The sequence below is a fragment of the Pinus tabuliformis genome, chromosome 1_1, assembly GCF_031772625.1.
Source record: "Pinus tabuliformis cultivar Carrire ecotype Pingquan chromosome 1_1, CPIR1, whole genome shotgun sequence".
In the NCBI taxonomy this organism is placed as follows: domain Eukaryota; kingdom Viridiplantae; phylum Streptophyta; class Pinopsida; order Pinales; family Pinaceae; genus Pinus; species Pinus tabuliformis.
The window spans coordinates 850,375,592-850,387,729 of NC_142297.1; the positions used below are offsets into that span (position 1 = coordinate 850,375,592).

Genomic DNA, 12,138 nt, shown 5'->3' on the forward strand with positions numbered 1-12,138 from the left:
AAATGAAACTTGTAAAGTACTTTGTAACAGTAGTAGCAGTAGTATTAGCAATACTAGTGTGGCATGTCCTTGTACAGACGACTTGTGGACCTTTTATTTTGATGGATCCAAAATATAGGATGGCTCTAGAGTTGGGTGTGTTTTGATCGAACCAAGGAAAAGAAAACATTTATTCTCAAGCCGCTTGGAGTTCGAGTGCACAAACAAAACTGTTGAATATGAAGGACTTGTCTTGGGTTTGCACAAACCCCTCAACCTCAATGTTGCTATGTTCAAAGTGGTATGTCATTAAGAGATTGTGGTACGACAAGTACGTAACACCGTACACTGTGTCTCACCTCATCTTAAGTGTTACTAGTAAGAGGTATGGCAACTTATCTCTAATTTCCAAGTTTTTAATATCATATATGTACCAAGAATGTGTAATGCAGCTACAAATGCTCTAGCAAATGTAGCTGCTAGGATGACACCATTTAGGGATAGATTTACTAATGAAATTTTGTATAAACCATCTCTCCCTGACAACATCATTATTTTGATGATGATGAATAGATAGCATTTTATGGCCAACGCTGACGTCTTCAAAGAAGCAGCAATAGATGAAGACGTGCACAGGTAGTATATGTAAGACACAACTAATGACACTAAAGGAAACCCCATCCCCAAGGATGTGATTTCACTTGAGAAACTCTATGACTTGTAGAACCACTTTAAAGGGCCTAGGAACATTGGGTAGTGGACGCTTTAAGTCGAAAGGTACATTGTTTTTATGAAATTTCTTGTAGCAAGGTGTGGACTACCTTCGAGGAAATGATTAAAAAGGTAGCTGAGCAAGATTCAAAATATCAACAAATAGGACAGCAAGTTCAGAATCCAACCAGTAACAAAAATCAACAAGGATACACTATGGATGTTGTTGGCTTGCTGAAATATAAAAACAGGTTGTATGTGCCCAACCAAAATGACATTAAAAACTTGATTTTAGATGAATTTCATAAAAGACCTTATGCTGGACACCCGAGGTATCAAAATATGATTATCGCACTTCGGAAGGAGTACTATTGGTCGGGTATGAAGAAAGATGTAGCAGAATATTTGACATGTTGTCTGGAATGTCAACAAGTTAAAGCAGAACATCAACACCTTGCTGGATTATTGCATCCACTACCAATTCCGGAGTGGAAATTGGAAACCATCTCTATGGATTTCATAATAGGATTACCCAAGTAAAAAAGAAACAACGATTCCATTATGGTGGTAGTCGAAAAATTAAGCAAATCAGCTCATTTTATACCAGTACAATCCACTTACAAAGCAGTGCAGATTGCCCATATTTTTATGCAAAACATTTTCAGGCTGCATGGGTTACCAAAAACTATAATTTCTGACCGTGATGTGAAATTTACCTCAGCCTTCTAGAAAACTCTGTTTAAAGGATTAGGGACTCAATTAAACTTTATTACTGCTTATCATCCCCAAACAGACGGACAAACTGAACAGGTGAATCAGGTAGTAGAAGACATGTTGAGGTCATATGTAATGAAATAACCCTCTAAATGGGAGGACTATCTGCACTTGGTCGAATTTGCGTATAACAACGGTTATCACACTTCCTTGCAGATGAGCCCATTTGAAGTTCTGTACGACTGGAAATGCCGCACACCCAATAATGCTGGGGCCTGAAATGTTAAAAGAGATGGAGGAAATGGTCAAGAAGGTATGATCCAACTTGAAGGTAGCTTAAGATAGGAAACAGAATTTTGCCGACAAGAAGAGAAATTTTAAAGAGTATCAAGTAGGAGATGATGTGTACATGAGAATTCGAGCAAAAAGGAGTATGTTACAATGGAGTGGGTGCACCAAGCTAACACCTCGGTTTTGCGGACCATTTCAAATTTTAGTGAGGGTTGGGCCAATGGCATACCAACTCGCCCTACCAAGCCATATTCGGGTCACCAATGTCTTCCATGTGTCAGTATAAAAAATATACGTTTATGATCCTAAGCACATAGTCAGTTGGCAAGATGTACAAGTAAAGAAAAAAAATCTTAAGTAGACCAATTAATTGCGATGTTAAAGGCAAAACTGACTTTAATTCTGTTGTTTCAGGTCAAACCAGAAGGAGAATTCTTGGTCTAATTGCTGAGTATACTTGAACGAAGAGAAGTAATGCTGCAGAAACGAGCCATCACCCAGGTTAAAGTGCAATGGCAGCACTTTGGGCCGGATGAGGCCACCTGGGAGGATGAAAAGCTCTTAAAAGAAGCTTATCCAAAGCTGTTTGAGGTTGGAAAACATCGGGACGATGTTTGATTTCAGGGGGGAAGATGTAATGTCCCTAGAAAAACTGTAAATATTTTATTCACCGCTGTAAGAAAACAAACTAGATAATATTGTTATTCTCCGTTTGGTTGAATAATATTATTAATTTTATAAAGTTAGAAAATGATTTAGTAATAACAGATTTTGTAACTTCTCATGAAAGAAGTTGGAAAGAGGCAATTGCCAGAAAAAAAAAACCCTAACTACCTCCCCTAACTGTGAAACGCCCCAAGTAAAAAGGGGTGGGGGGAGGAAAACACGATGCTTTTGGGACAGACAGTGGAGGAAGGGGAATGCTACGTATGATAAGGACCATATAGCATTGGCACTAAGTGCGAAAAATCTGCTGAAGATTGTAGTCTTGCAAACAGGCTTGGGGGGAGATTTGGTCTTGAAGACGAATCTCATGGCTGGGAGGAAGACAAGCAGAGAATGAAAAGGTGATTGTGATCGTGGATTCTACTGCTCAGGAAAACACAGGTAACCAGTACTTACGACCACTATTCTGTGATGGATATTGTTGTGCTTAGAGTAATTGTGAGTGTTGCAGAGAGAGCGAGTTCTCAATTTGTATGTGTCTGAAACATAGTGTCAATAAGGTTTATAACTCACGTGGAATGGATAGAATTATATCAAAAATTCAATACCGTAGAAAAACAAAAGAATTAATTGGGTAACACAGATTAAATTGTTTACTATGTGCAAAAGCGGCAGAGACAGACTATTTGACCAGAACAGGGTAGCTTTGGTAGGCTGACACTAACTGTAGCAATAGTGACTGTGTAAGTAGATATGTATTGTTAAAAGCTTAGTGGTGAGGTATGTTCATACTAGTTAAAGACTTATAAGAAATTCTGTGCAAATTAATTATATGTATAATGCTTAACATATGAATTCTATGTAACATGGGAGCATGTAGAAACTTAACTTAAGAACTTAGTGTAACTTAAGAATCTGTATGAAAACAAGAACCCATGTAAATTCTGCACCTGTACGAGCTAAGAACCTAGTAAATTATGAAACGGGAGAAATTACTGAAGTAGCAAGTGTACAAATAGCACTAACACATGAATGTAGCTTCCAGGAAGCTCGAACCCGAAAATAGAGAATGAGCTACTAAGAAATTAAACAAGGTCCTTTCCTAAAGCCAAATGGGTGGCAAATTTACAGGTAGAGACCATGCATTTGGTAATCCTGTAACCCTATAGAACCCTCCTAAAACCCATACACAGGTATCGAGACCCTAAGTATCGAATAACAACAATGATTAAGCTTGTGCCTAGGTTCATAAAGCCTCAGGAATCATAACCTTGGCGGAGGAAACCCTAAACTTTACACCTTTCAACGAAAGTAAAAATTGAACCCTAACTCAAGCTCAGTACCACTATAATATAGATAAACATGATTATTATGAATGGCGGTCAAATGCACTCAGAACAAACAATTTTCACAAAAATTGTATAGACGTACTGAAAAATAGCAACGCTGTTAACTAACTGAAATTAATAGCCATGGAAAGAAAAAGAAACAATCATAAAATTATATTACCAAAAGAAAGATAATTCCACATTAACTCGGCAGTATGGCAAACTTAAACAATTTCTATCTTTGTCACAAAAACAAAATAGGACCTGTCCAGAATTAAGAAATGAACAAATTTACAGTGCAGTCTCAATTACAAAGCCATGGTCTTAAATAACCATAGACAGGCTCGATTTCTAGAAAAATGTCTACAACTTTTTCAAAGGAGAAGACCTCCACCAGAAAACTAGGAAACTGGAGAATAACATGAACATGGAAATTCCTTTTGATTCCGGGTAGGAGGCCGGATCTAGCTTTGCAGAATTGGTAACCCTAAATTTGCAAACTTGAACCGGATAAACTCTTTCTTTTCGGACAAAATCTAGGGAGGGATGCCGAGGAGCTTACTCGGGAAACTTCTGAACACCAAGCCAAGTAAGGCCTCACCATCGTTGCAGCTCATGTCCCTCAGTTGCACCTTCACTAAACTTGCAGAGGGTTGCAGGTCAAATACATTAGAAGAAAAACCTGAAACCATATAAGACATAACAAAAGGAAAAAAAAAAGAAAAAGAAAAAGGAAACCCTCACCTAGTAACCGGATGGGAATCGCAGATACCACGGATAAGTAACCCCTCGGCTGCATCTGAGGCATGTCAACAGCATGGAGTTCGAAGGCTGTCGGCAGAGCAATCTACAAGAGGAGGAAGAGAGCCGAGCATGGTGCCAAGGGAGGAGGAAGCAAATGAACCGCATAACCCAACAAGTCAGACCTGAAAGACTTCTGGAGAGAACCTGATCGTGGGATTGAAAACACATAATCACCACCGTTGATGCGGCAAAGGATACCGAGGATTTTTGGCGTGGCTGCAATATCAATTAATTCAACATGGCAGTGAGTTAAATGCAAAACATTTGGTGGGTGATAAGCTCATGGTGCGAGCTGAGGTGTCCAATGTGGTGAGAGTGACTAATTAAATAGACTATCAGTGGACTGTAAGTGAAAACAAGTTAACTTAGCTGTACAGCTGTAAAAATCCATTGAACCCATTATTATACTGTCCATCAATTTATTACCATGGTAACGATAAGTCAATAATGATTGACATAGTCAGTGTAACCTTAATGTTTACATGTAATTTTTTTTAGCTTGGTATTTTTATTACATTTGAAATGGGGATATGAAATTTCTGTTCTTTATGCCACCGTTCTGAGTAGCGATTTATATGTATAAAATTAGTGTTTCATGGTGGTGCTTTGTGACCTATGGTAGTAAAGGGTTTGTGAGGGAATCACCCAGAATTCCAGTCGAGAGCCCTTTACCTTCACAATAATTAATTTCTTTCATTCTTCTTGCTGTTGCAGGTAATTATAAGTTCTCGCTAAATAATTTACATTTGTCTACAACTACCAGAATAGAAATATACTTCATAATCCTTTTAGGAATTGATAAGTGTCTGTCACGTACCCGTGACCCCATTAGTAAAAGTTATTTTTTTCTTTTTATATATGTACATATCATGGCTCATGATAATAATAATACCTTCTGTTGACTTAATTATGCATGAATACATATATATTGTTACTTATACGCTTATACATTGGAAGCGCATATATTGTTTACATGTATGCTCACACATTGAGTTCGCATCTATACTATGGTGAAGCCTCTTACTATCTGTTGACTTGGTTAATGTGTCCGTGAGCCATTATGATTTGTACACTTCGGGATTGTTAAGGACTAAGATAATTTGGTTGATGATTGATACGCTCATCTCCAACTCGTGGCAAGGCCTCCGCATGAACCTTGGTGTTGTCAATTTAGCAACCCTAGGTTCGCCGCCGGCGTTCACCGCTGTGACAGGTGTACGCAACATTCACTCTGCCTGGTCCGATCACGTGAAGGGGAGATGGGTTGGCATTAACTTTCCAGCTAACCCTTTGCCACCTTATTCAAGGGTGAAGATGGCCCGGAGTGAATCCAAGGGCGGAGATGCCTCCAGGTGTCCCTTCCAAGGTATTGATGGTATAAGGGTTAATCTTCTCGACTGTTCGGCTTATTGTGTAGCTCGGTGACCCCTTACCATTCTCCGCACCACCTTGTTCCAGTCTGAGTGCTGTTGGGAAATTCTTATTGCGCCGAGCACTCATTCCTCCGTCGAGCGTGCATTCGGTCACCGAGCACCCGCGCTGTTCATCATATACATTCTGCCGAAACTGTTGAGGTGAGACACAGGTGATATCCCACCAGCTCCGTCTCTTCTATTCTTTGCTACGTTTCCTGCTGTTTTCTTTGTTTTCAGGTCGTTAAATGTATCCCCTCATGAAGTGATACTAATAGTTCCTTGCCGTGGGTGTGTGCATACAGCGGATTTCGATTATGGTTCGATGCAGATAAGGTGGCCCTCCTTCAAGGCTGTGGTGCTCCCGACCTTACCACAGGTGTGTCCCTCACAGATTCATGGTGTACGAGTGTGGTTAAGGTTCTATTTTTTTTTCCTTTGTTTTTTCTGACGGCAGAGGGTCTCCCCTACGCCTAGCCGTAGCCCAACCTTACCCTACTATGGTTGGTCGTAGGTGGCTACGGAAAACCCTCCACTGTCTTATTCTGTACCATTCCGGTGCCGGCTATGGGTTCCTTCACACCCTAGCGCTTCCAGTGTTTGAGGCTGGGAAATTCTATGGAATGTGGGGACTGCGTTCGCGTCCTTCTTTAATTATGATTTGTATTGTTATACTGTTTTATATATTTAGTGGTTTTCCGGCCACGGCCTGTTGGATACCAATGTTGGGTGCAGACCCTTTTGTTTTTCTTTTAAATGAATTATTACCGCCGTGCAGCTTTTCCCAGTTTGGCAATATATCTCTTGTTCTATTTCATGTTCAGCTACAAGTTCTCTTTTATATCAAGAGTGGTGTGGGTTCTGTCGACCCGGGTGCTGATTAATCTTGCAATACAAATTCTGTGTAATACTTGCGTTATGGTTATTTTAATTATGGTAGAGGTTATATATATATATATATATATATATACTGTTGTACATATTCGTATCCTCCCGTTACTGTTCAGTTTGTTCCACGACTGTTCCACAGGCAGAGTAAGCGGCTCGGTTACCCGGCCCTATGTTTACTCTGTATAAGGAACTAGTCCGAGATTTCGCTCATACCAAGAGCCAAAGTGTGGTTACTCGGTTTCATAACTCGGTTATTCCGCTAATTGTTGTGTATCGATTTCCGTGGATGATAGCCTAACACGGCGTGGTTTAATTTTCAAGTTCTGTCTGTTAACACATTTAAATTCTGGTTCTCTTTCTATGAGATTGCAGATTATATATGTGATCCAAGGTGCTCCACTTGTTCGCTATGATAATTATTTCTTTAATTATATTTTTTGTTACAGGGTTAACCCGCACCACGGGGGTTACCCGATGCAAATGGTTATGTTACTTCCTTATCTTTCTGTAATATATTCTGTTTCATGGATTCAAGCTATATTCTTGTGACAGGGTTACTGTTCTAGTCCAGTAATAAACCGGTGTTGTTGTCATTATTGCTTTGCTTACACCACCCTGTAATTTCTTTAATTTGGTCAAAACTTTCTCTCTCGTTTAACCATTCGGGAAGGTAGCGACACTAACAGTTCTGTTACAGTCAGCGTTTACCTATTCTTGCTCCTATTACTTCAACAACGAGACCATAAATTGTCTAATCTTGTTCCAGCTCCTGTTATCTTAACAGCGAGACCTTAAACTTGTCTGTTCGGGTCTTTGTCCAGAACCTGGACACAAGTTCCTAAGCTTGTATGCTGACATGTACTGACCAATTATTTTTCATTAGGAAGTAGCAGTGGTAATTTTCAAGCAACAAATAACTCATATGTCTTACAGCTACTTACAGAGTTTAACTCAAATGATTTGCAGATACTTACAAGAGATTAGTGTTGTGGGGAAAAGTATCCGATGCGGATGACCCTATCCCTACTCTAAAGGTGACAGTCTTTAGCAACAACTGAAAGTAAAGTTTTGATGATTTCCTTTATGAAAGTACAGAGAGAATGAAGAAAGATTAACCAACCTGGTGTCTTTCGCTTAGTCGATCCTTGTCCTCTCTCTTTGTCTCTTGTTCCCAGCTCCTTGCTCTCTTTGTCGGTCCAGCTACACACAGATCCTGCACAAAACAAGAGAGGAAACTACAAGATACAAGTACTCATAACTGATACATGGATTAGAGTGAATCAAATATACATGTAAATACAATACATCAATGCAATACAAGTATATAGGAGAACATGCAAAACTTTATTGATAGAAGTAACAGGGTTCTGAGAAGGTTACAACCAATGATGGCTCCAATCCAGCAGCACCTCCCCAGCAGCAAGAACTCTCCTCTTCACCTCTAGTAAAACAATCACCCAATAGCTCTAACTATAAACCAACAGCACCTCCTTGCTTTACACAAAATTCCAGCCTCCTTAGACCTCATAGAAGAGCTCTATATATAGGATAGAAGAAGAAAGGATGAGTCAGCTTGAGACTGACATGAAGCTGCCTTGTGTCCTCTCCCTCTTCAGTTAATCTTCAGTTCTTGAGTCCACTTGGAGATCCTTGCTTACACATGGTGATCAAGTACCTCTTACTCATCACAGGGCGAATCTCATGAACCAAGTGTCAGTTTGGAAGCTTCCTGGGCAGTTGACACCTTGCAGAATGACTGTGCCACTTGGCCAATCTCGCCCAGCGCAGGTAGCCTTCATTAGATTTGACTTCCAGCGCAGGTACAAGGAGGAGCAGTTGCATTCCAGCGCATATGCTCAGTGGAGCAGCTGACATGATCCAAAATTAGCCTGTTTTGAAGTGTTTTCAGGTGGAGAACTGATTGGAAGTGCTGTTGTTTGATGACCTTGTTCTTTTAGGGGTAAGAACAACATGTTTAGGGACTGAGGAGCCCTGTAATTATTGACATTTCATGCTCCATGCTGCGAGGCACAAAAATGTCTATAACAGTTGCCCCCTAAAGTATGAGGCCGTTTATCGGGTGAAATGCTTTATCTAGAGGATCCGAAGTTCATTCCAGTGCTGAGGAGTGCCCTGTAATACAATACAATACAATACATTATTTTTCATTCTGTTTTCATGATCTAGCTGAGGCAGGCATTCCCATGCTCAGCTTTATAAATACATTTTGGTACATAGAACAGACGATCGTCTGATGGTAGACAGATAATTTTCTGCTGAAATTATCATCCTTTGAGTAGGATGATCATCTGCTGCAATGATGTACATGACAAATGCTTTTATATTTCCTGAATATGTATCGCAGCCCGGATGGATGAAACTAGATCCGGGGTCTTCAAACTCGTTCGATCTTCACTCTAAGTACAAGTCGATCCATGTGAGAATTTCGCTGAAGTCGAACATGGAAAGACATCGCTTGATTACCGGTCAATGATGGAAACCGTTAACAAGCGCGAGAGGAATCACCGATAATGATAATGACCCTCAAGGTACTGCAGTACAATTCACGTGGCGTGAATAAAGGACTTGGCGTCGAACGCCACGCAAAATCTTCTGGTTGAAGGTCATTGATGTATACCTGTCGCCGGAAGTGAGAAACTTGCCATTGAGGCATGCAAGTTTCAAAGTACTGATGGGGGTGTTCCTAGATCAACTTCTTGGATAATGAGCTGAAGTCGACAAGAAGCGATCCGTCAAAGGAGGGCCTTAATGAATCCCACATCAATGACACGGAACGGAGCTAATGATTTTAGTGGAGGTGAAAACAAACTTGTGATATATGATTCAGGGTGGCGATCATGAATGGATGAAGGATAATGTATGGCAGTGGATGAGACACGGTTGACACTTTCAGAATGACCCCTCTTGAACATATAACGACACTGATGCGATGGATCGGTAGCATTACCCCAAATGTGGATGGTTTGGCGAGGACCATGGTGATGAGACTGGTGAATGAAACAACCCAACCCGATGTGGTACGGAGGAAAAGTGTCATGTTCAAGAGTGACTTGCTACCATTAAACTTTGATGTTCTCCCAATTTTTCCCCAGTCATTTCTGACTAGTACCTCTTTATTTTTGTCAAGCTTGAGGAAGATAACATATGCTTGTTCTATAACCTGCCCTTCGGGCAAGCCCATCGCTATGATTTAACGAGCCTAGCGATAGGGAAACTCGTTCTCGTCTAAAGACAAGTTTGTCGCTATTTAATCATTTTAACGAGTCTAACGACAAGGAAAACTCGGTCCTTTTCATTTTTAGAGAGTCTGAAAAGATACAGAAAGTCAACTCCATGATTCCTTTTTCGTCATCTAATCCCTTAAGTCCGAAAAAGTATAAAACAATACAGAAGGGATGGCTGTTCGGTACTTTTACGAGCTGAACAAGACAAGCGCTCGATCTTTTTGTGCAATAATCCCTCAGGTCCAAAAAGATTAAAATCTAGAGGAGGGATAGCTTTCGGTCGTTTAACGAGCTAGAAGGCCAAAAAACTCGGCAAACTTTTCATATTTTACGAGTCAGTGAAAAGAGCTCAAAGAAGACTCGTCTTTTGAGGAACGAGTGATAAACAGGGATAGCAACTGATTCCAGGTACAAATTGGAATTTTCCAATCACGGTAGTGTCACAAGGATGGCTAGGTGAAATCACTCTTCGCAGCTGTTCCTCAAAATAGGTAAACACACATATGGGGGTGAACGATCGGCCAAATGAAATGGAGGTGATGGATGAAAACACGACCAAGGCTTATAAATTTACGATCGCAATGGTTATTTACCGAGATAGGTTCATTTTTTAATGAGCTTGAACTTTGGCGGAAAAACCCTGCTCACACTTTTCTATTTTTTAACGAGCATAAATTCCGTGGTAAAACTGCTCGATTCATGGTCAAATTTAATTTTTTACTTTTACTAGCTTTTCTCTTTTCAAATGTAGTACTTCATCTTCAATTGCTGCAACAAATTTTGTTAGAAATGGACAATATTTGCATGAAAACGAGATTATCACCCTAATATTTAACTTTAAACCGTGTAAAAAATCATAAAAAGGGGTTTTTACCTCTCATTTACCATTTCATTTGCATTTTGCTTGTTGGAGCTCTGGAGGTGCCTCTTCTTCCTTGATTTTCACCAGCTGATTCCGGGAGATTCTGTGGACGATTTTCGGCGCCGTTCGGACCAGGTAGGAGCTAAACCTTAGCCCTTCACTTTCATGGTTTCCTTTTTCAGTTTCATGCATGTTTTTCAGAGTTTCTGGGCCCCAGGGGTTTCATTAGGGCGCCCTGGCATCAGCGCAGGTTCCCCTTTCGAAATCTGCGCTGTATTTCAGGCAGCCTTAAGGTAGACTGAGTTCCAGAGCAGGGGGAAGACTCTCTGCCTGCGCTGGGCCTAAAAAAGCTGATTTTGCATGAGTTTTTTGATGATTTTTTCGCCAGATTTTCATCAAAATCAGGAACTTACTCCTTCTCTTGTTTGCTTGCAGGGAACTTTGAACAAGATGTCCCTTACATGGCGAGAACGAGAACATGAAGCAGAGGACATGGTTGCACTCCATGACCCAGTCACGGTGAACGCGCTTCGGAACTGTGGCCTGCTGAAGTTCTTCTGTATCTCTAGCATGAGAGCACAGATTTCTTTACTGCAGTATATGCTTGATGCTTGGGATCCTGTTAACCAAGTATTCCAGATTAGGGGGAAGTCTTTCCCCTTGACCATAGAGGACATGTACTTCTTGACTGGGTTGTCAAGGCGGGGTGCCCCCATTTCTTTGTCAGGTACGGCTCGAGGGACTACTTCCACCAGAGACTATATCCGTCAGTATTGCCGGGAAGGTTCACAGCCGAGCAAAGACGGCAAGATCAACATCCGTGACATCACTGACAGGTCTCTCAGGTCCATTCTGTTTACTATTGGTAGGATGGCCGGTAGCACAGCTTTACATGTTGCCAACAGATCTTACATGCAGCACGCCTTGGAGTGTCTCCAACCGAAAGTGTTTAACTGGTGTGATGCAGTACTTGTTCAGATGAAAAGTCAATTGACCAAGGTAAAGGACGGGGGGCTGAAGAACTTTGGTTTTGGTTCTATTCTGACTGCCTTTGTCTTGGAGAAAATCCCATTGATGCAACCTCAGTACATCTTGCTCGATTTACCTTCTCCGACCGAGCCACGCATGCAGAGGTGGGTTGACCATATGTCCCGGCATGCTGGTCAACCTCATATTACTTTCACTGAGTCCTTCTTTAGGTGGTTCGACCGTCAGGAGATGGCATTTTCCGAGTA

General features: G+C 40.9%; 1 protein-coding gene across 1 annotated transcript in view; it reads left to right on the plus strand.

The window, feature by feature from the left end:
* LOC149216940 (uncharacterized) overlaps nucleotides 1–5,228 on the plus strand; it is a 47,049-nt gene extending 41,821 nt beyond the window's left edge. The window contains exon 7 of the mRNA XM_089390088.1: nucleotides 5,208–5,228. Within this exon, the coding sequence (XP_089246214.1) occupies nucleotides 5,208–5,228 (21 nt within the window). The remainder of the gene's footprint in view (nucleotides 1–5,207) is intronic.
* The last annotated feature ends 6,910 nt before the right edge of the window (nucleotides 5,229–12,138 follow it).